The 24,773-nt window shown below is 41.2% G+C and overlaps 1 protein-coding gene across 1 annotated transcript in view; it reads left to right on the top strand.

The window, feature by feature from the left end:
* The window catches only part of ptchd4 (patched domain containing 4), a 49,007-nt gene that overhangs the window by 10,332 nt on the left and 13,902 nt on the right, over positions 1-24,773 (top strand). Inside the window, exon 2 of the mRNA XM_075459595.1 lies at positions 425-920. Within this exon, the coding sequence (XP_075315710.1) occupies positions 425-920 (496 nt within the window). The remainder of the gene's footprint in view (positions 1-424; positions 921-24,773) is intronic.

Here is a 24,773-nt window from a genome sequence, read left to right as displayed (position 1 = left end):
GATTTTCTGCTTAAACATGAAAGACTGTACCAACAATAAATTTAAATGATTTCATTCTAATTTCTTCCAAACGAATCAGTGCTATTTATTTTTATTGTCCCAACTGCCTTACTAAACTCTAATCTGTTGCATGCATTGTATGTGACTAAAATACAAATGACCATAGACAAGCATATCAACAGATGTATCACCAGCTCTGTCTACAGCTGTAAGGTGCATTAATTGGTAAATTGTACTTTCAAACAGTTAAGAGAAAAATTAGAAAACTACAGCTGCACTACGTCCTGCTGCTCCCCGTTCATTGGTTTCAAAAGGAGAAATGTCAAGGGCAAAACACAAGTTTACTCTTGGGGTATTTGCACTTTTCATAGAAAAAAAAAATTGTCATTAGAGCTAATGCCAGATTTCTCTTAATTGTATGCAGGATGGCCGTGTGTCCTTCATTGGGCACCAACTGGGCGGCGTGTCCTTCTCGCCCAACAGTCGCGACCAGCAAGTCAAGTTTGCCCGTGCTGTCCAGATCACCTACTACCTCCGGAACCACGGACCTGTGGTGCAGGATGCCATTGCAGAGCGCTGGGAGAACGAGTTCTGCGCCCTGGTCAACAGGCTGTCCACAGCGGAGGCGCCACATGCGCCTGATCAGCTTCACATTCAGTCCCTCACTTCCTTCAGCTTGTGGCGGGACTTCCACCGAACTGGAGTGCTAGCCAAAGGGGAAGTGCTTGTAAGCCTGGTTTTGGTGCTCCTGGCTGCCACCATCTCCAGCTCCATGCGGGACTGCCTGAGGGGCAAGCCGTTCCTTGGCCTTTTGGGTGTGCTGACCATTTCTATCGCCAATGTGACAGCTGCAGGGATCTTCTTCATATCTGATGGGAAGTTCAATTCAACACTACTGGGAATCCCATTCTTTGCCATGGGTAAGTGGGACTGTGAGTTTAGTTTAAAGGGACACTGTGTAATATATTAAGTCATTTATTAGCTCAAATCAACATATTCATTCATAAATTAGTCCTCATTGGTGTAAAATTATCTCTGTCAAAAATCTCACTTATCGTCCTGAGCGAAGAATCACTTGTTTGTATCTACATAGAGCGGGCAAGCTCTATGGAGGCTGCCATGTCCTTCCGGTCTATGAAAAACGACGAAGTGCCGAGAGGGACATAAAGCACTTCGAATCGCGTTGTCCCCAACGCCAGACCTGCAAGCGGAAATGACGTCATTTTGACGTCACGTTTGCAAGTAGGTATAAACAGAGCCAGTCTACGCCATTAGACAAATTCTCTGGTATAAACCAGCCTGAACGGACTGCACTTTTGTTCGCAATGGAAGACCATAGTTATGCCACGTCACAGGAGAAGGGATCCTCGTCGCCAAAAAAGCGAAAAAGAGAATCTTGACACATACCGCCTGCCGTAGTTCAACAAGTTGCAATGCACATTTGAAAACGCGAGGCGCTAGAGAGCAAATTCATTCGACTTTGCAAAATAAAATTGCACCACTAGATGGGGGAAGAAATCACACGGTGTCCCTTTAAGGTTGCGTGTGGAATGGTGAGGTATCGGGCTTATCTTGGTTTGACACTCGCAGCAGCTTGATTTGGAAGGGAAGGCCTATGAGAAAAATTGTGATTGTTATATCAGCAGTTTATAGTGTTGCAAAATGACCACATGCGTGTGCATGTTGCATTTATGCAGCACATTCTTTTGTCATGCAATTGCAAAATCTTGCAATTCACTTTTTTCATTTAAAACTTATTCAGTTGCTCATATTTTTCACAATTTCAGTGAGATTCAGGCAATATTATCATTTGTGATCTGGATTTAACTACATATTGTATCCACAAACAAAATAAATATGCTAAAAAAAAATCCCCAGATCAACAAAATTCATAATTCCATTGTAGCACAACCGCAGCGGTAGCATGACTGAAATCAGGTAAGCAATGTAATATTTCCTGTTAAATGATAGCTTGGTTTTTTTGTACATTGTCTTTCTGAACATTTAAACTGTAGCATTTAATTTCCTGACATAAACAAATAACTAACCAGCTAACCTTTTTTTAACTGTCACTTTCTGGCAGCTGGTTAATAGTAAGCTGTGGATGTGGAGACTTGTTGAAAAACATGGTAATAATTAAAACAATTGTAAACATTATATTTGTTTACTTCTAAAAAAAACATAAAAAGGAACGAACGTTTTGCATTAACATTATAAAAAAAACTTGTTTGGAATGAATGAAATTCATAATATTTTAAGTGTAACCATCAAAAGAAAATACAATTTATCATATCGATTACAAAAAAATTACTTGTAAAGCATCAGGAAAAAGAAAAAAAAAAACAACAACGGACAGTCAGGCCACAACTGACTGGAACAAAAAGAACTGTTTGCTCCTGAACACCACCAAGACCAAAGAGCTGGTGGTGGACTTCAGGAGATCTAAAACTACATACCAGTCAGTCTGCATTGATGGAGGGGAGATAGAGACTGTTCAGACCTGCAAATACCCGGGGGTGGTGCTGGATAATAAACTGGAGTGGTCTGCCAACATAGAAGCAGTGTACAGGAGGGGCCAGAGCCGTCTCGTCTTCCTGAGACGGCTCAGGTCCTTCAATGTCTGCAGTGATATGATGTGCGTGTTCGATTCCCACTCTCACCACTCAAAAAAAAAGATTGGTGGAACTGATAGCTGGAGGGGTGTCAGTCCACCTCCTTGTCACGGCTGAGGTGCCCTTGAGCAAGGCACCGTACCCCCATGCTCCCCGGGCACTTCATGGCTGCCCACCGCTCCAGGTTGGCATCTGTCACTGAGTGTGTGACCCTGTGCATGTGTGTGTCCACTGGATGGGTTAAAAGCGGAGGACAAATTTTGTGTGTATGCATGTATGCATGACCAATAAATCGGATCTTAATCTTAATCTTAATCCTGGCAGGACAGAGGAGCAGCTGCAGTGAGAGCCTCATCTCTCTGCGCTGCAGGACTGAGAGGTTCAGGAGGTCCTTTGTCCCCACAGCCATAAGGCTTTTTAACAGTGACTGCTGTTAACAGAGTTCTTCTCAAATTGATTGATTGATTTTATTTACTTATTTATTTAGTCATTTCTTATTAGTAGTAGTTAGTAGTAGTATTTTATTAGAATTGGTATTGTTATTGTTGTTGTTAATATACAATCATTGTAAATATTAATAATTTTTTCTGAGCGACTTGACTAACTTGAATTTCCCCCATTGGGGGATGAATAAAGTGTTTTATATTCTCTTTCTATTCTATTCTAAGAATATATTAGTACCGTGATCCTGTATTTTCCCTTTTCTCATTCTGCACACTGCTGTCTTTGACTTTCCCTCCATGTCTTCTCTTGTTCTTTTCTCATCATCTCTGTACGTCTTCACCTTAACCATTGTCCATTTACTCTACAGTATATCTAGCATTTCCTCCCTGTGCGTTTCTAAGGTCACAGGATCCCTGGGGCTTTGGCACAGCTCTGCTGCAGGCAGGCTGACATAAGTGATGTTTAAATAAGACTCATGAACAGAAGGCTGGATCAGCTCCTTGTGACCTAGAGGCACAGGAAAAGGGAAGGAGGGAGAAGGGAGAGGTGGGATCAGGTGGTGAGGGAAACTAAAAAAGGAATGTCAAGGAGAAAAGAACAAAGAGAAAAATGCATGTGATGAAGAGGCTGATATTGGGCAGAAAGAAGTGCTGATGTAGGGGAAAGAGGAGAGGGAAAAATGAAGAAAAACACAAAGAGGGTGGAAGTGGAGAAGGCTGAGTGAGGTTGAGAAGACTTGATTAAGTCTGTAATTTCATACCACAGGACTTCAAAGGCAGCATATATGCATACACCCTCCTTTTAGGAGGTCCTGCCTGAGACAATCTTATCACTACAGGGCAGAGAATGAAGACTGAAATGGAAACTGATACCCAAGCTGTTATGACAATAAATGTCCATGTGCTGAGACATATAATTTTATATTCTAAATATGATTTCAAATTGGATTTTTATTTCAAGGTAATTATTTTTGTAAGCTAGAAAACTATACTCATTTTGAATTTGATCCCAGCAAGTATCTAAAAAAATTTCGCTTCGAAGAAGAAATGAGTAGTTAACTCTATCACCAACTAACAACAAAGGTGAATGGAAATTGTTCTCTATTTCCAGAAGATCACAGTATTTTGCCAAAAGCAAAGACAGATTGTGGATCCAGGCCAGTAAAAGGGCAGACTGTGGATCTGTGAGTTCCAAAGACCGCTAAAGTCTCTACAGTGCTCACTTTCTGCCTCAAAATGCAAACGTCTGATCCCAGGTCCTAAGACTTCATGTCTTGTAACCAGGGGCGTCTGTAGCTTGAGCAAACATTCGGGGCTGTAGCCCAGACATGAAAATAATTTTTAACGGGGGTCAGGGGGTTTTTCCCCCGGGATTTTTTTAAAAAAAAGGGGGTGTTAAAATGAAAATTTAACACAGTTCATGACCAGCTGCTTAACATGTTGAATTCCGAGCTGTGAATGTTGGCATTCATGTTTTGATAAAATGCTGAGATCCATATATCCAAATGCTGACATTGTGTCTTTGTTAGCCCGGTGCGTTCACACCAAACGCGATGCGAATATTCGCACCGCCTTCATCGCGCGATTGTTGCCGCAGGTGTAAATTAAATTCCATGCCTCAAACGCCTCTTTCGCGAGTAAAAAACGAGTGAATAGCTCAAGGGGCTATCCATGGCTGATCGCGTCCTTGTACCTGCTGTGGCAGTCCGAGATTCGTCTGAAACGCACACGCCGTCGTGTCTGGGTCAGTGACATCATCCGGTGGTGCATTCAGCTCGGATAATTTCATCGCCTTCTCCAGGAGTTGCGTCTGGATGACGGCCGCCTCCAGCGGCACCCCAGGCCCACCAGGACCCAGCCCGACGACCCGCTTGGGAGGACCGGCGCCTGCAGCCGGCGTCCCGCCGAGAGATCACGGCACCGATCCTCCCGAGCAGGCCAACAAACTGGGTCCCCGCGAGCCCGAAACACCGCTGGAAGCGGGCGCCACGGGAGGATCGGTGCCGTGATCTCTCGGCGGGACGCCGGCTGCAGGCGCTCCGCAGCTGGGCCGAGAGATCGCGGCGCCGGTCCTCCCGAGCGGGTCGTCGGGCTGGGTCCTGGTGGGCCTGGGGTGCCGCTGGAGGCGGCCGTCATCCAGACGGAACTCCTGGAGAAGGCGGTGATTTAATTTTTTTATTTTATTTTGTCAGGGACCATGTGCAAAGTACATTAATTACAAAGTAAAGAGATGACCTGCACCAGATTGTAGCTTAGAAGCAAATTTCCATGTGCAGTCCCATCTGCATGTCACAGACAGCGCCTGTCCATCTGTCTCCACGTCACTGTCGTCCAGAATCTCAACGCTGATAGGCTGTCTGGCGCGAATATTTCGCCAAAGTTGGATTTTTTTAACTCGCGCGGCGGCCACCGCATCACCGCTCCTCACCGCGCCTCAGAATCCTGCGGTCTGAGCTGGTAACAAAGTTGCATGATGACAGCAGCGCCGCGGTAGTCTATCACCGCTCAAAGTGTGGTCCCGTGACGGAGCTCTCCTTCTTTTTCTTCTTCTTCGTTCTTCTTCTTCTTATTATACATATTTTTCTTTATGTCAGTCCAGAGAGATTCGGGGCTGAAGCCCCGAATGACCAGGTCTCTCGACGCGCATGCTTGTAACTATACAGGAAACAAAATGTAATGGATACAGGATTTATATGCACATAGCCCATTGTATAAACAATGTTTTCGAGTGACAGTGACATATCAAGCTATGCAACTACCCACTTGGAAACAGACATTGATTTGCATTAATGCTAAGAAGTATTTTATTTATTAATGGTTAGCTTCAGTATAACAACGTTTCAAAAATAATCAATTCAGAGACCTATTATACACGCATTTAGTTGTATTCGATGTTAAAGAATATTATATGGCTCTCGCGGAAGTTTATTTTAAAATATGTGGCTTTCATGGCTCTCTCGGCCAAAAAGGTTCCCGACCCCTTCCTTAGGCGTCGTCACTACAAAGGGAACAGACACATGAATTGTCATTCATTGTCATTCTCAGAATGCAATCAGAGGAGTTTAACAAACTCTGCTATATTTCACTCTATTTTGCCACAAAAAACTGCAAAACTCTACTCTGAAAATGGCTGGTGTCCTGGAACACTTTTTCATATTCTGAAAATTTACTAACAAGAGTTGTTTCCTACAGGCTAATAAATAATATCCAGTATCAGACGAAATACGTTTCTCTATACATAGTCAATCTGGGACATGTGCAGAGCATATATGAAGGCTAAGAATCCGAGCACTGAAATTGGCAACCGCAGTTGTCACAGTGAATCTCCTTTAAAATGGTACAATAGAATTTATTGAAGTTGGAACAATGATTAAATCAATGGTACTTTCATTAATAAACACTATTGTTTACTTAGCTAATCCTATGTACAAAATAAACAAGCAATGGGAGAAAGACCATTAGTCAGTGTGTGTGTGTGTGTGTGTGTGTGTGTGTGTGTGTGTGTGTGTTGACGTGTGTATTGGAGTGAGAGGGAGGGACCCTGAGACAAAATGGCAGCCATGATCACGTGACGGTCAGAGCACAAGATGGCAGCTGTGAACGTGTGCTCTGTAAGTGATGTGATCTGGTGCCTTTGTCTGTGTATGTAGTTTGCAATGATGATACACCATGACAGAAAGACCATAAGGGGTGGGATGTTCAAATCTCTGTCTGGCTGTTCAGTTCTGGTTGACAAAGACTTGAAATGTTAGGCTATGGCTGTGTTCGAAACAGCATACTTCTCCTACTACTCCTACTAACTTGAACTTTTTTAAGTTCCCGGATGTATACTAGATGCATACTAGATTCGCCGAAATGTTGGGTATTCATCATGAGGTTACTTGTCATACTCAAACTACCCAAGATGCAACGTAACGTGACGTCGCCGATCGTCATTTCCTGTCAAAACGGCAGTTTCAAGCTAGCTACAACGAGGGTAGGTTCACTTCCTGTTTTCAAAACAAAAGCACCAATTGTATCGTAATGGCTTTCCCTATGATCAAAGGCAACGGGTATTTTATTTTGTGAAAATAACCGGAAGTGCGTTGCTCACTGCAGCTAGCTTTAGTAACGCTGAATTCGTGGTAACAAAATTGTAAATAGCCGGTATTTTGTCAGATTTTCAACACATTGGGGATCTAAACGACTACTTTCTCGCCTGAAAATATTTCAAATGTTGCTAAAGTTATATATTTACAGAGTTTATAGCCCAAGCCGAAATAAGCTTCAGGCCGGCTGATTTCGGCTCGGGCAGGAGCGAAGTGCACTGTGTGTAAACGCTCTGCATACTGTCTGATAGATGAGTATGCCGTTTGCAAGTATGTAGTATGTAGTAGGCGGTTTCGAACACAGCCTATGACTTATGTTAAGGTACCAGGTTAAACAAAAGGAGAGTTATGGTTTGTATGCAAGATCACAACAAACATCAACTTCACTCAAATTAACCTTACTTTCTAAACATAACCATCACAAATTCTTAGAAAAGACAATTAAATATGATGCACTTTCAGAAAAAAAGGATGTCCTAAGCGTCCTAGGTGGAGCAAGGGGCTGTGGCTACCTGGAGAGGAAGCCAAGGACTTTCACAGTAAAGTCCAGTTTAAACCATAGATGAAAGACTTCAGTTTGTGACATCCCCAACACTCTTTGTGTAACTCCAAAGTTACTGCAGTACACAGAAAAAAAAGGAGGAATTCCCAAGATAGATGAAAGAACTATGAAAAAGTTCATGTTTCAAAATTTCCTCAAAATAATTTTATTTTTTTTGTAATGTCATCACAGAAGTAAGAGTTTAAAACTAGGGGACAGAAAGTACCGGTCGAACCAGTTTGTTTGACAGAGTTGAGCTTTTAAACAGAGATTTCAAGGCAGTGAATTTTATCAACACCTAAAAAGATGGAAGGAAATTGTTCAAAATTCCAAGTAAATAACAGCCCTTTGCCAAGAGCAGAAGAAGATTGTGGACCCCGGTCAGTAAAAAAAACAAATAGGGTTCCCATAAGTCCCAAATGCAGCAAAGTCACTGCAGTGCTTTCTTCATGTCTGAAAATGCTAAACTCATCCCATGTCATAGGACTTAACTCAGGGAACATAAATATGTGCATGTAAGAATTAGCTTCCACATACATTTTTTATGTTCAAATTACTCAATTCTCAATGATGCATTACTGCAATATTTTTTTTTAAAGTTTCTTTTAGTTACTTCATTATTGAGTCATCAAGAATTTACAAACAATAGAAATGTAATTCAGGAAATTTATCTCAATTCTGTAAATGCCAAATGTGCTTTTGCGTCCTGGATGTATGTGCATCCAGTAATGTTCGTAGGAAAGAAACCTGTACACTGGCCAGCTAGGATATAAACAGAAAGATAGACTTAGATCACAACAAGATAACACATTCACTAAATGTTACTATCATTTGGTCATGCGGCTCGACAAAACTTGCCTAAGGAGAGCATTGAGCCAAGCAGCTCTTTTCTCCTTTATCCTATCCCTGTCTTTCTCTTTCCCTTTCGATTTCTCATGTATGCACTCAAAAGCCTTCTGCAAAGTTATATGACTTTAACATCAAGACATTTCATAAAATTCTTAAACAGCTGATGTAATGTGTTAGCCTGCAGCTACGTGTATCTTGTGGCTATATGCTAACAAATGTCTTTGCTATAGTAGAAGTACAGAGCCACTTCTAAGCCTCATTCTACTAAGTCCCATTATTCATTTGGTTTGGTGATATACACCATAGACCTAATTATCTTATCTTAATGTGGTCTCGTGGCTTCATAGTTGGTTCTGGTTGCCTTCATCTCATCTGTGGAGATTGTGTTAATGCTTTGGATCATAACTGTCCTGTTAAAAGCCTATTATGTGTAGAAATTCAATGTTACCATAGAAATCATCTTGGTAATAATGATATCTCTGTAGAAAAAATTATCATATCATCCTCATCCCCTTGTTCTTTGTTTGTGCCACCATTTCTCAACACTAGTTACCAAAATCAGAATGTTTTCACTCTTCTTGGTGCATTAGCGGTTGAAATATTCTAACGCAACTCAAATCACAAACACTTAAATTTTTTTCAGTAAAATTCATGCCTGAGGCTAATTTAGGCCTAAAAGTCTCTCCCGGATGATTAAGAGACATTTGCAGAATGTATTATTACAAACACTTTTCAATAAATTAAGGTGGGTAATCATACACCATAAACTATAAGTAATGAATTATCTGCAAACTGGTCCTTTTAAGTGCTGATGTTTCTCAAATAGGTGCTCAGGAATTCTTATTTACACTGTATTGTTATCACGTTTTAGGATGTAATAAAATCTGGTTTATACCTTTCCACCAACAAACTTAAAGGAACATTATGTCCCTTTTTCACAGGCTGATACAATTTCCAGCGATCTTATTGAAATTTCTGTGATATGTTTTAGTAAAAAATAACAGGGATTACAGCAACTCTTTTGTCTTAAAGTTATTTTTACTTATATTCAAGGGTGAAATTTTCAGGACGACCTTCTCAACCCTCCCCCTCTCTTACTCATGGTCTGTCTCTTTTTCTGTAATACTTAATATCTTGGAGAATGTATTATGGAATGAGAGAGCATAAAGTAAGTACAGTATATACTGTCCTCCTCCTCAAAAGGTACCCATGTGGTGTTTTGTGTGCATCTTAAAGAACATCTTTAAAGATATGTGAACTCTAATGGTCAGGAGAGCAACTGCATGTGGAGCTGATGTCAGCTGTGTCATGGTTTCCCTTTATCTGTTTCATCATAGCCTCCCCTCACATCAGAGTAAAACTAATCTATTATTCTCTAACTAATGCCTTGCGTGCCCTTTGAATCATATATGGGAGGCAGCTCTGCACAGAGCAGGTAACACCATGTGTCTTTGGACCTTTGTTTAATATGGAGCAGCCGCTCGTTCTCACTGTCCCTAGTGCCTATCTGCCAACCGTGCCTGCTTATCTGAGCTGAGCTTGTTATTTCCTTCTCTCTATGGTGTGATGGCTGTTAGAAGTGTAAAGACAGTCAGGGAGAGGAGGAAAGGAAGCAGACAGGCACCTACAGTCGTGTGCAGGAAGTAAGTTCATCCCACATAAACTGTTGACTTGTTTAAATTTCTAGTAGAAGCAAAAATGTGATCATTTTTGAAAGTCTGCTTTTTAATGAAGATATTTTTTTCCAACACTCAGTCAGTGTTTACAGCAGACAAAAACTGTTTTCTGATTTGAGACAAAAATAAATCTAAATCTACTTCATGCACCAACACAGATTAAGATATTTTAAGCTTCACTCGTCATGTGGTTCATCTATTCATACACTTTATGCTTGCCTATTTGTAAAATATAGTATATTTACTTGGTGATCATGTTTCCAAAAGACTACATTTGTTGTAATGCACTATTACACCGGTGTACTCAGCAGTTGTGTAGAACAGTATAGTCTAGTTAAAGTGAGTTCCAGCCAAGGCGTTCTTGGTTGAAACAAGTTCTCTGTGTGTATGTGTGTCTGTGTGCGTTGCCTCATCAATCAGCACCTGTGATGTTGCTGTCAGCACTGCTGGTGTTTGGAGTTTCTGGACTTGTGTTTCTACACATGAATATTTCCTTTTCCTGTGAGGGCTACATAGATAGTGACACTCAACATTTGCAGCCAGTCACACGCCATGGTTGTCTCTGCTGATGGTGAAAGCCTTGTGAGAATTCTTACATGTGTCTGTGAGTTGTATTGGATGAGTGATGATTGATCTGTGGATCTTATGGCCACTTGTGGCCCAGGGATGATGGTCTCATGACACCCTCAAGGTCATTATTGAAGCTCACGTAGGATAGTCGTTAACCAGGTCTTTAGAGCAATGAGTAGTGCTATTTGATGATATGCCCTAAATGGAAAAATACACTATTTCTTGCAGAGCAGGCCATTTGGAGGCAATACAATATACTCCTTCAGATTTTTACACCATCATTAAATGTTGCCATGGGAAACAAGAAGACATCCTGGACAACATATTTGTTTCTGCATGAGGCTCTTGTAATATTTTTTTCAGCTTTTCTTCCCTTTACATAAAACCAGCTTTCAATATTCCGTTTTGTGAAATTTGCACTTTATTCTACCTCGACTGTAAGAAGCATTTATACCTACAAACATGTTTCTTCATGGTAAAACAGATTGCTGTGACAACAAGGTAAAGTCACAGTTAGCTACAGACAAAAAACGATAATAATGGAGTTTCTATCTACGTTACCATGGTGATGTGGATCAACGGTAAACTCAGGGCTTCATGTACGGTACTCTGAAGAGAGAACATTAAAGTTGTTTTTCCTAAAAAATGTAATGTATATCTCCACTGTCCTACTTCATAACATTATAATATTGGTTTTAGTACATAAAAAATTACATCATGGGGCAGTTACCAACAATGCTTACAGTTAAGTTGTATTTTCCTCATCTCATGTGACTAATAGAGGCTTGGAAATTACATAATTTCTTCTGTGCTTGTGAAGAGGTACCATGAACAAACACAATGCATTTTAATTTATCATTTTGTTGTCCTGCAGGTGTTTTAGCAATACATGGATTTTGTTTAATCTTAGTCCATCTGTATGTTTAATGTTTTAGTTTGTTTTCATTTCACTGAAGGGTTGTAGAGTTTCACTGCTTTTTTGATAATGGCTGAAAGATTTAGGATTTACTGTCCATGAATCTTAACTAATCCACATATTTATTTTATAACTCTGAAGTCTCAAAATTTAACAGGCAATTGGAAATAGTGCAAATGAGAGTTAAGCTGATGGAATTAAAAGGTAGACAAACTGGTTGTGCTTGTTGTGGGATTTAGAGATTCCATGGAGTTCAACGGTTCAGGACAGAAACCAGACGGCAGTTGCTCAAAAGCTGGATGGAGAGCACAGGACGAGTCCTGTAGTATCCGACTGGCCAGAGTGTGAGCCTATCCAATGATTTTGGAACACACATTTACAATGTTGTGTAGGCGGTTCCTGTCCTGCAGGGGGATGGTGTGGAACCAACAGAAAGAGAATGACATAACACTTTCAATGACAGAGTAGTAGATGTTTAGTAAAATGTTCTTGCTGACACTGAAGGACTTCCGTTTACTGAGAAGGTACATCCTCTGGTGGCATTTCAAAGATGGTCCCTAGGTACTTATACTCTTCTACAGTCTCAATCGGTGTCCCGTGGCTTTTCGTGGTGAACAAAGTAGCCAGCTCCTTCTGTCTGCCGGAGAATCTCACCACCATCTCCTTCGTTTTGCCAACGTTGAGCTCCAGCTTGGAGGTGTCGCACCACGCATGAACTGCTGCAGAGCTGGTCCATGGTACTGTGTGCTGCCAGATAGGAGGGACAGAAGAACGGTCAGTGGGGTTACATGGCACTGAAAGGATTGGATAATTGGCTAAATTATAATAAGATTGAGTTATTAAGTTCATGTAGACACCTTAATCTGACAAGAAATTGGATCGGATCAGATTACTCGCAATCGGATTAAGACCTTGAGATAACGTAAGGTAACTTAAATTGATTTATCAATCCATTTTCCGTGTTATTTGTGTTCCGTCAAATTAAACCTGCTTGTAGACGGGTGAAACACGTGGTGAATTAGACTTTGCGTGGCCGTGAACCGGAAGTCGGAAGAGACGATATTACTGTTGTGAAGAAACCAGAAAAAAACAAACAACGTGATGGAGAATCCGCTGTTGTACATCGCGTTTGTGCAATAAGCATGCTCATCACAAACGAAATGTAGAGGGACGTACCTTCATCTTGCTCTTCATTCGCCATTTTCTCGAATGCCTGAGTTTGGTGTTGAAGGGGTCAATCGCAAGTGGCTCTATTAGCAATAGTTGAAATGGGTACAGCGCCACCTATCGTATCAGAGTATAACACGCTTTGTGCCTCTGATCCGACTCATTCACCGCCATATAGCCAAGGATAATTACCCTTGCTCAAATAAGGAGCAACTCATTCTTATTGTAATTTAGCCAATAATCCGATCCTTTCAGTGCCATGTAACCCCACTGAGTGTTGTCAGCAAACTTCACTAAGGGGCAGTTGGTCTGTGTGGTGCTGCAGTCATCAATGTAGAGGATGAAGTACAGTGGAGAGAGCACACGGCCCCATGTGGAGCCTGGAGAGGTGATGGGGATCTTCGATGAAATGTTGTTGGCCTCCTGATGTTCTGTTGGTTAGTCCATAATCCAGAGGATGAGCTGTCTTTAAGTCGGAAGTTAGACAGAAGTCTTTCTGCAGTGTGATACAAGGTCGATATGAAAAGTTGGCAAACAGGAGTCTGGCTTAGTTGTTTCTGGATAGTGTCGATGATGAAAGCTTCAGTATCGTCGACACCTTTGCCTGGCCGGTAGGCAAACTGGAGGGGGTCAAGGTGTGAGTGGGTCTGGGTGAGAATGTGCTGTTGGACCAGGGCCATGCAGAGACCTTTGGAGGGGCAGGTGTTCAAAGTCAAAAGGGGGCACATGGAGCACAAATTTGAAACACTCCTTTTGTTTTTGTTTTAACGTCCTCTCCTTACGAGGCATCTCTGCAGAATGAAATATGATTGATAAACTATAATCTAATACACATAAAACACACACACACACACACACACACACACACACACACACACACACACACACACACACACACACACACACACACACACACACAGACATTTCATACTTTTTTCAAGACATATACTGAATAGCTACAAATTTGATCCATGGTGCTGATTCATAATCTGCCCTTTATTATTCAAAGTGCTGATAATAAAGTAAAAAATAATGAAATGATATAGAAATCATGAATTTAAATGTATTTGTGCTTGACTATCCACTTTGCGCAAGACAGCAAGGTTATAAAAGTCATATATCATGCGTTTATATATATATATTTAATTTGTGTGTATACAAATGTCATAAACAAGTTCTGATTTGTTTAAATGAGAGGTTGAGAAAATCACAATTCAAATTCTTGTAATTATTATTGTCCTTGACGTTGTATTTCTACTAATATAGTCCAAAATTATTCAATTCAATTCTTATTATTTTATTTATATAGCGCCAAATACAACAAACGTCATCTGAAGGCGCTTACATAGTATAGTCCAATTCAAGCCAATTGGAATTCAATTCATTGTAATTATAATTAATTTAAAAATAATCCAAGTCATTTATATAGAGCCAATTCAAAAACAATTTCCTAGCTAAGGAAACCAACAGATTGCACCGAAACTTGTCTTCAGTCCAATCTCTTGTCCTGAGCGTGCCTGAGGCGACTGTGGAAAGGAACGACTCCCTTTTAACAGGAAGAAACCTCTGGCAGAACCAGAACCAGGAAGGGTGGCCATCCGCCTCCACCAGCTGGGGTTTGAGAAGACAGAAAAGAGGGGGAAAAAACACTGTAACACCATTCAAAGGATATCTGTTGGAACAGGGAAACACGAGTTAATGACCACAATAATGTCACATGTACATAATTACAATTACAATACATAATGTATTGAAGGGTTAGTGCCGAGTTTCTGAGTTTTTCCAACGACAAAGAGCCGTGGGCAGCCTCTTCGCCATGCTTACATTGTTTTGAAGGGGGAGGGAATCAGTCTGTGGAGGGCGCTTGTTGTGCCACCCAGATTTTCTTTCCTCCGTGCAGTTTTCTCCAGACATATGTTTCTCTTCCACACGAAAACAGCATTTCAGTCAAATTATGTCAAATTCTGCGATATTCCCCATTAAAAAATAGCTCACTACAGGGACAACCATGCATCCAGTCAGAAGATAGCAGAGGAAGCCCCCAGACACAAGACATAGCCCCCTCCCATGAACCAGGGGTGACAGCCCACCGGCCCCGCCAGGCCCCGGCTACCCAGACAAGAGTTGAGCGCAGGACCCAAAAATCTACTTTGTGAAAAGCTGAAGAAGTTTGTTCTTGTCAGCCTAGTATTCTGTTTCCTGTAACTGAGATGCAGAGTGGAGTAAATAGGACACATAAAGACTCTATGGTCTAATAAATGAATAAATATTCTAATATGTATACAGTCTAATATGTATACAGTCTTTTCCAAACCATCCCTATGGAATAATAGTTGTAGAAGTAAATGCACTTTTTTACCTTTTGCAATTTAGTTTTGACTGTAAACACGATAACATACACATGAATTGATAAGAAGACGCTACTTCATCCTTAGACTTTGCATTTTAACTTTTCGTTAATGTGTGACTATTGACCTGAAAGACGCACTTTTACTGTTAGGTCAATAAGCAGCTGTGTGGGTGGCATAGGAGGGGAGGTGATGGTCGAGATTTATATTTCAAAAGAAAATTCAGCAGGAAGTGGGCTCTCAAAACAGCTCTAAATTTAGCATGAAAGAGAAGCGAGGTCTTGCATTTTTAATGTATCTACAGAAAAAGTGGCTCGATGTTTTTTCCCTGTGCATCATACTTCGCATGACTGTATATTTTCATCTTCTCAGTTATGCGTGTCAGAAATTGCTTGTGAAGCTATTTCACAAAGTTAGGCAAGGCAAGGCAAGGCAAGGCATCTTTATTTATATAGCGCATTTCATACCACAGGCAACTCAATGTGCTTTACATAAAGACAAGGCGTTTAAAAGAACAGCATAAAGCAGCAATTTAAAGAGAAAAAAAAATAGAATAAAAATTAAAAACACAGTTAAAAGCAATCAAAGAAGAGGGGAAAAAGAAAGATATAAACTCAATCATACGCACACCGAAAGAGAAATGTTTTTAACCTGGATTTAAAGTGCTTACAGTTGTGGCTGATTTCAGTTCTGCTGGTAGTTTGTTCCAGTCGTGTGCAGCATAACAGCTAAAAGCTGCTTCACCGTGTCTAGTTTGAACTCTGGGCTCCATTATCTGACCTGAGTCAGCAGATCTCAGAGCTCTACTGGGTTTATACTCTGCTAGCATGTCATTCATGTACTCTGGACCTAAACCATTCCGTGATTTGTAGACGAGTAGCAGAACTTTATAATCTATTCTGTATCTGACCGGGAGCCAATGTAAAGACTTGAGAACTGGGGTGATGTGATCTGATCTCTTTGTTCTGGTTAAAACTCGGGCTGCAGCGTTCTGAATGAGCTGCAGCTGTTTGAGACTCTTTTGGGGGAGTCCAGTCAGAAGACCGTTACAGTAGTCAAGTCTGCTGGAGATGAAAGCATGAATCAGCTTCTCCTGATCTGTTTGGGACATGAAACCCTTAATTCTGGATATGTTCTTAAGTTGATAAAAGGCTGATTTGGTGACTGATTTGATATGATTGTTGAAGGTCAGGTCTGAGTCTATAAGCACACCGAGGTTCCGGACTTGGTCTTTAGTTTCTAGAGACAGTGACTCAAGATGTTTACTGACAGCAAACCTCTTCTCTTTGTTGCCAAACACAATGACCTCAGTTTTTTCTTGATTTAACTGAAGGAAATTTAGGTTCATCCACTTTTTGACTTGCTCTAAGCAGTCGCACAATGACTCTACTTTAATAAGAGCCGTTTCTGTACTGTGGTGAGGTCGGAAGCCTGACTGAAATTTGTCAAGGAGTCCACTGGAGTTCAAGAAGTTACTGTGTTGATTAAAAACCACTTTGTCAACAATCTTGGCTATAAAAGGAAGATTTGAGATGGGTCTGTAGTTGGTTAAAATGGAAGCATCCAATGTTGTCTTTTTTAGGAGTGGCTTGATGGCAGCTACTTTTAAGGGTTTAGGAAACGTGCCTGATTGAAGTGAGCAGTTTATTATTTGCTGCAAATCTGTTTGAACAGAGCTTACAATAGTTTTAAAGAAGTCAGATGGCATTGTGTCAAGACAGAATGTCGATGGTTTAAGATGCTGGACTGTTTCTTCTATGGTTTTTTGGTCAACTGTATTGAATTCTGACATCATAGTTGATTGATTCCTAGGTGGTTTTAAGGATTGCGTCATTTTATTATTTGGCTCATTTATGTTGATATTTAGCCTTATAGATTTGATTTTTTTCATTGAAAAAACAAGCAAATTCATTGCATTTTTCTGTGGAACAGAGTTCTGAAACTATTTGTTTTGGGGGGGTTGTCAGCTTATTAACCATAGCAAACAGAGCACGAGTGTTGTTGATGTTCTTATTAATCATTTCAGATAAGTGTTGCTGTCTAGCCCGGAGTAACCCATGGTTAAAATTACAAAGACTTTGTTTGTAGAGGTCATGGTGAATTTGAAGTTTAGTTTTTCGCCATTTACGCTCTGCTTTCCTACATTCTGTTTTCAAGGCCTTTACCATAATAGTGTTCCTCCACAGTGTTCGCTTTCTGCTCAAGATCATCTTATTTTTAACAGGTGCAACAGTATCCATGACATTTGAGATTTTCAAGTTAAAGTTATCTAAGAATTCATCAACTGTCTCTGCACTCGCAGTTGATGACATAGCTATAACTTCCATAAACTTAGCACTGGTATTCTCATTTATGTAACTTTTTCTAACAGACACACGGGTTAACTGACTGTTTGGAGTTAACTGTAAGTCAGAGAACACACAGAAATGATCAGAGAGCGCCAAGTCCTTGATATCAACAGAAGAAATGTCAACACCTTTAGAGATAACCAGATCCAGTGTGTGGCCTCAAGTATGTGTGGGTCCATTCACATGTTGAAGGAGGCCAAAAGTGTCAAGTAGAGAGCAGAGTTCTTTGGCATTAGTGTCCATGTTATTGTCCATGTGAATGTTAAAATCCCCAGTTATGATAAAAAAGTTATAGTCAGTGCAGATAACTGACAGCAGTTCAGCAAACTCATCAAAGAAAGTTCCTGGGTATCTTGGTGGTCTATAAATGATTAGGAAGATAACCTTTGGATCCCCCTTTACTAAAAAACAGAGATATTCAAAAGAGCTAAAATCACCAAGTAGAATTTCTTTGCACTGAAAGACTGATTTAAAAATGGCGGCAACTCCCCCGCCCTTCTTAACACTTTGACACTTATTGATAAAACTGAAATTTGTTGGTGCGGCCTTATTGAGAATGGTATCACAGCTACATTCAGTCAGCCATGTTTCTCACTAAGAAATAAAAAGTCTAGATTATAGGTCATGATCATGTCATTTACTAAGAGGGACTTGTTGGCTAGTGATCTGATATTGAGTAGGGCTAATCTCGTGCAGACAACAGGTGATACTGGTGTGTTTCGGGGTTGACACACTATATTCAATAGATTGGTAGATTTAACTGAACCTTTTTTATTTCTCACCAGTTTGACCACTTTTCTGTTACCTGTCATCACAGGGATTGAAAAGGCTGTCTGAACTCCATAGGGCCCTGACATATCAGTCAGATTCACAGATATGATGATTCAGAGGAGGTGGGGGGGGTTGGTGACTTTTGTTTGAGGGTCGTTTTCAACGTGATGGACGTGGTGGAATGGGAGGGGCTGGATGAGGTGGGATGTTAGGGGGGAAGAATATGAGATTTTGGCGTGGTGTCAATTGTATTCCAATATTGAGAAAGCTCTTCATCCTGTCTGGGAAATCCAGAAGTGAGGAGTCCAGACTGAGTGGAGAGTGCTGGGGGCTGGGTGAGGTCCGGGGGGGGCGAAGGCTGGGGGTTTCCCACTGGGGCTGGGGGAGACTCCGCCTGTTGGACTGCCGGGGCTGGTGAAGACTCCTCATCTTGGGGTGAGGCTGATGACGTTGCAGGTTCTTTCTGGATCTGCTGTCCTCCATGGTCAGTCCTTGTCTCAGCGCCCTCACCAGAGCATTGTCTTATCTGTCCTTTTGGATCATTTTGTCCTGTCTCGTCCTTGATAGGGGCTGCTGGTGTGTGACGCAGAGAGTAAAAAATGTTGGAGCTTAGCAACTGAACTCCTGACTTGTTAAGGTGAAATCCAACTGCCTTAAAGAGGTGCCTGCATCCCCAAAAGATGTTGAAATTGTCAATAAAGTTCATTGAATGAGCAGCACACATGTCTTTGAGCCATCTGTTTAGCATCATCAGTCTGCTGAATCTCTCATCTCCTTTCCAAACTGTTGGTAGAAGTCCACTGAAAAACACCTCTGTACTTGTGCATCGAACTTTGTTTACCAATTCAATTCAATTCAATTCATTTTTATTTATATAGCGCCAAATACAACAAATGTCATCTCAAGGCACTTAGATAGTAAGTCCAATTCAAGCCAATTGGAATTCAATTAATTAATAATAATCATAATTCATAAAATAATCCAATTCGTTCATATAGAGCCAATTCAAAAACAATTTCCTAGCTAAGAAAACCAACAGATTGCACTGAAAACTTTTTGTTTTTCGGTCCAATCTCCCGGCCTGAGCGGCGTGCCTGAGGCGACTGTGGAGAGAAACGACTCCCTTTTAACAGGAAGAAACCTCTGGCAGAACCAGACTCAGGAAGGGTGGCCATCCGCCTCGACCAGCTGGGGTTTGAGAAGACAGAAAAAGGGGGGGGGGGGGGAGGGGGCAGGGGGCCACCGCGACGGCGGCACTGTAACACCATTCAAAGGATATCTGTTGGAACAGGGAAACACGAGTTAATGACCACAATAATATCACATATACATAAAGAGAGTAAAGTGAGGAAAGGTGTGTCAGATGAGGCCCCCCAGCAGTCTAGGCCTATAGCAGCTTAACTATGGGATGTTTCAGGATCACCTGAGCCATCCCTAACTATAAGCTTTATCAAAAAGGAAAGTTTTAAGCCTGGTCTTAAAAGTGGAAAGGGTGTCTGCTTCCCGGACATTTACTGGCAGCTTATTCCACAATTGAGGGGCCTGATAACTGAAGGCTCTGCCTCCCATTCTACTTTTAGAAACTCTGGGAACCTCAAGTAAACCTGCAGTTTGGGAACAAAGTGCTCTGTTAGGAAAATATCTTACAATGAGATCTTTAAGATATGATGGAGCTCGGTCATTAAGAGCTTTATATGTGAGGAGAAGAATCTTAAATTCTATTCTGAATTTAACAGGGAGCCAATGAAGAGAAGCTAAAACTGGAGAAATATGATCTCTCCTGTTAGTTCTCGTCAAAACTCTGGCTGCAGCATTTTGGATCAACTGGAGGCTTTTCAGAGAATATGTAGGACAGCCCAATAATAAAGAATTACAGTAGTCCAATCTTGAAGTAACAAATGCATGAATTAGTTTTTCTGCATCACTCTGAGACAAGATGTTCCTGATTTTAACAATATTACGAAGGTGAAAGAAGGCAGTCCTAGAAACCTGTTTTATATGCGAGTCAAATGATAAGTTCTGGTCAAAAATAACTCCAAGGTTCCTCACTGTAGAACTAGAAGCCAAGGAAATCCCATCTAGAGTAACTATATAGCTAGACAATTTCTCCCTGAAACGCTCAGGTCCAAAGATAACGACTTCAGTTTTGTCTGAATTTAGCAGCAGACAGTTCTGAGTCATCCAGGTCTTTATGTCTTTAAGACATGCTTGTAGTCTGACCAACCTATTGGGTTCATCTGGTTTTATAGATAAGTACAGCTGAGTATCATCAGCATAGCAATGGAAATTTATGCCATGCTGTCTAATAATGTTACCTAATGGAAGCATGTATAAAGTAAAAAGAATCGGTCCAAGCACAGAACCCTGGGGAACTCCATGACTTACTCTGGTGTGTGAGGAAGATTCTTCATTTACAAGAACAAACTGAAATCTATCAGATAAATATGATTTAAACCAGCCTAATGCAGTTCCTTTAATCCCAATAACATGTTCAAGTCTGTGTAATAAGATACTGTGATCGACCGTATCAAATGCAGCACTGAGATCCAACAGGACAAGCACAGACACAAGTCCGCTATCAGAGGCTAAGAGGAGATCATTGGTAACTTTCAGCAGTGCTGTTTCTGTGCTATGATGCACTCTGAATCCTGACTGAAACTCTTCAAACAAATTATTTCTGTGTAAATGATCACAAAGCTGAGCTGCAACTATTTTTTCAAGAACTTTAGACATAAAAGGGAGATTGGATATAGGTCTATAATGAGCCAACACTTCTGAATCAAGAGTAGGTTTTTTAAGTAAAGGTTTAATTACAGCAACCTTAAAAGTCTGAGGTACATATCCTGTCAACAAAGACAGATTGATCAAATCCAATATGGAAGTGTCAATTAATGGGAAAACCTCCTTGAACAGTCTGGTTGGGATTGGGTCTAAAACACAAGTTGATGGTTTAGAAGAGACTATTGCTGTCGTTAGATCAGAGAGATCAACTGGGCAGAAGCCGTCTAAATACAAATCAGGTTCTAAAGATACTTCTAAAGCTGCTGTACTTGATGATACATCACTAATAATAGTGGGAAGGACTCCATCAATCTTCTCTCTGATAGAAACAATTTTATTAATAAAGAAGCTCATGAAATCATCACTGCTGAGAGTTAAAGGAATAACTGGCTCAGCAGAGCTCGGACTCTTAGTCAGACTGGCTACAGTGCTGAAAAGAAACCTGGGATTATTCTTATTCTCTTCTATCAATGATGAATAATAAGCAGTTCTAGCTTTACGAAGGGCTTTCTTATACATTGTTAAACTATCTTTCCAGACTAACTGAGACTCTTCTAAATTAGAGGAACGCCACTGTCTCTCCAGCTTTCTTGCAGTCTGCTTTAAAGCACGCAGCTGTAAATTATACCAAGGAGCCAGCCTCTTCTGACTGATTACCTTCCTTTTCAGAGGGGCAACATTGTCCAGTGCTGTACGCATTGAAACTATAGTGCTGTCAACAAGAGAGTCAAATGCTGCTGGAGTAAAGTTTATGTAGTCGTCCTCTGTCATATCTGCACATGGCAGTGAAGAAAAGGATGATGGAATTAATTCTTTAAATCTGGTTACAGCATCCTCTGATAGACACCTTCTATATGTAAATTTCTTCTCAGAAACTGTATAGTCAAGTAATGTAAACTCAAAGGTTATCAGAAAATGGTCAGATAAGACAGGGTTATGAGGGAACACTGTTAACTGTTCACTCTCAATGCCATAAGTCAGAACAAGATCAAGGGTGTGGTTAAGGCAGTGAGTCGGTCCGTGAACACTCTGAGAAAATCCAATAGAGTCTAATATAGAATTAAAGTTCATATTCAGGCAGTCATTTTCAACATCTACATGAATATTAAAGTCACCCACTACAATGACTTTATCTGTACTCAGCACTAACTGGGATAAAAACTCTGAGAATTCAGACAGAAACTCAGAATAAGGGCCAGGTGGACGATACACAACAACAAACACAAGAGGTTTCTGTGATTTCCACTTTGCGTGGGAAAAACTGAGAATCAGATATTCAAAAGAGCTCAAACTAATCTTGGGTCTGGGACTGATGAGTAACCCTGATCTGAAAATAGCTGCCACTCCTCCTCCTCTGCCTGTGGTTCGAGGAACGTGAACATTTAAACAGTCAGAGGGAGTTGCTTCATTAATGCTAACATGATCCTCCTGCTGCAGCCAGGTTTCTGTAAGACAAAATATATCAATATGATGATCACAAATCAACTCATTCACTAACAGAGACTTCGAAAGGAGAGATCTGATATTCAGCAAACCACATTTAATAGTTTGATGTTTTTGTTCAGTTAAAGTTTTTGTTTTAATAATTTCTTTTTGCACAAGAGGATTTGCTCCTTTTGTGTTAATTGATTGGGTGGGTAGCAGTAGGTGGGAAGCTGCAGAGAAGTGTGTAAGACTACAACTCTGCATCCTGGTCTGAACCCTGGGTTGTCATGTTTTAGGGTGGCAAATAAATTCATCCATATTTCTAGAAATGAGAGCTGCTCCTTCCAAAGTGGGATGGATGCCGTCTCTCCTCATCAGACCAGGTTTTCTCCAGAAAGATTGCCAATTATCTATGTAGCCCACGTTGTTTGCTGGACACCATCTAGACAACCAGCGATTGTAGGACGACATGCGGCTAAACATGTCATCACTGGTCAGATTTGGCAGGGGTCCAGAGAAAACTACGGAGTCCGACATTGTTTTGGCAAAATCACACACCGATGCAACATTAATTTTAGTGACCTCCGATTGGCGTAACCGGGTGTCATTAACGCCGACGTGAATAATTATTTTACCATATTTACGTTTATCCTTAGCCAGCAGTTTTAAATAGGATTCTATGTCGCCCGCTCTGGCCCCTGGAATGCATTTGACTATGGCCGCTGGTGCCTCTAATGCCACGTTTCTGACTATAGAGCTGCCAATTACCAGGGTTTTGTCCTCAGCGGGTGTGTCGCTGAGTGGGGAAAATCTGTTAGAAGCGTGGACAGGTCGATGGTGAACAACGGGCTTGACTTTAGAGCTATGCCTCTTCCTGACAGTCACCCAGCCACGATGTAATCCCGGCTGCTCGGGTTCTGCCTGGGGGCGGCTAATGGAGCTAGCTACGCTAGGTGGCTCCACACTGGCAAAAGGGGCCTGGCTCGCTATCGGTTGATTTTCAACAGTGCAGAGCCGAGCTTCCAATTCAGATAACCTCGCCTCCAAAACTACAAAAAGACTACATTTGTTACATGTACCATTATCGCTAAAGGAGGCAGAGGAGTAACTAAACATCTGACACACGGAGCAGGTGAAAGCAGGAGAAGGAGGAAGAGAACCGGTAGCCATGCTACGCTAGAGAACCAGACACACCGTTAAAAAGTGAGAATAAAGATCTGTAGGAGTGTGTTAGAACAGAACGGTAAGCTATAGAGTTTAACTATGCAAAATTGTGTAAGTTATAGATCGAAATAAAGTGATTATCAGTACTCCAAGCGGAGCAAGAAATTCCACAGTGCACGAGCAAGGTAACAGGAAGTGATGCAACACGTCTTACCGCAAAGCGTCACAGCGTCAGCAGCAGACATACCAGGTCCATAAAGTCTTGTTTTAATACCTCCTATTGTTGCTTCACAACATCAAGGGCTCCTGTGTGTATAATGAGAGATTTCAGTTTCGGATGCTCAGCAACAATGTCCAGGATCTTCTTTGAGATATCAGACACCATGTCGTTACTAAAACAGAGTATTTTGGTCTTTTTCTTGCTGCAAAAAAACGTTTTATCTCATTCACAGCTCTGTCACCCTCAGAGTTTGAGGCCCAGTGGTTAGCTCTTTCTGTGGCCTTGTAGCATATAATTTAGCCTCATACCTTTCTCCGGTCTTGGGAGATGAGTGTTCTTTTGGAGAGTCAGGATTTTGAGAAAGTGGAGCAAATCTGTTCTCTAGCAGAATTCCTGTGTCTTGTGGCAATTTGCTCCTGGTTTTGGTGGTGGTCTCGGTCCATCGTTGCTTTTTCTTTGGTATCGGGGTAGAGACATTCCTGTGGGATAGTGCAGGCCACTCGGAGTCATTGTGGGTCTCCAGGTGTTGGCTTCTGCCTGATAACCGTCTTCCCACATCTGAGGGAGGCGATTTGTAGTGTTTTGGCTTAGCACCAAGGGAGTTCCAGGGATGACTGGTTGAATATTTTCCATTTACACCAGGCTCCTGCCGTGTCTCGGTGGTGCCAGTTAGCTTCCTGTTAGCCTGCTCCCTTTCAGTGTTTTGGGCTACTGGCAGAGTAGTTTCATTCCCATATTGTCCATTTATCTCCACGTTCACTTCAAGCCAATTAATTTTTGTTTCCAGTATTGCTATCTTCTGGAGTAGCTTGTGGTAATCGTCAGTGGAAAAGGGAGGCATCTTGCTGCTAATT

Source organism: Odontesthes bonariensis, chromosome 24 (assembly GCF_027942865.1).
Source record: "Odontesthes bonariensis isolate fOdoBon6 chromosome 24, fOdoBon6.hap1, whole genome shotgun sequence".
Classification (NCBI taxonomy): domain Eukaryota; kingdom Metazoa; phylum Chordata; class Actinopteri; order Atheriniformes; family Atherinopsidae; genus Odontesthes; species Odontesthes bonariensis.
This window is presented reverse-complemented; position numbering and strand designations above follow the sequence as displayed.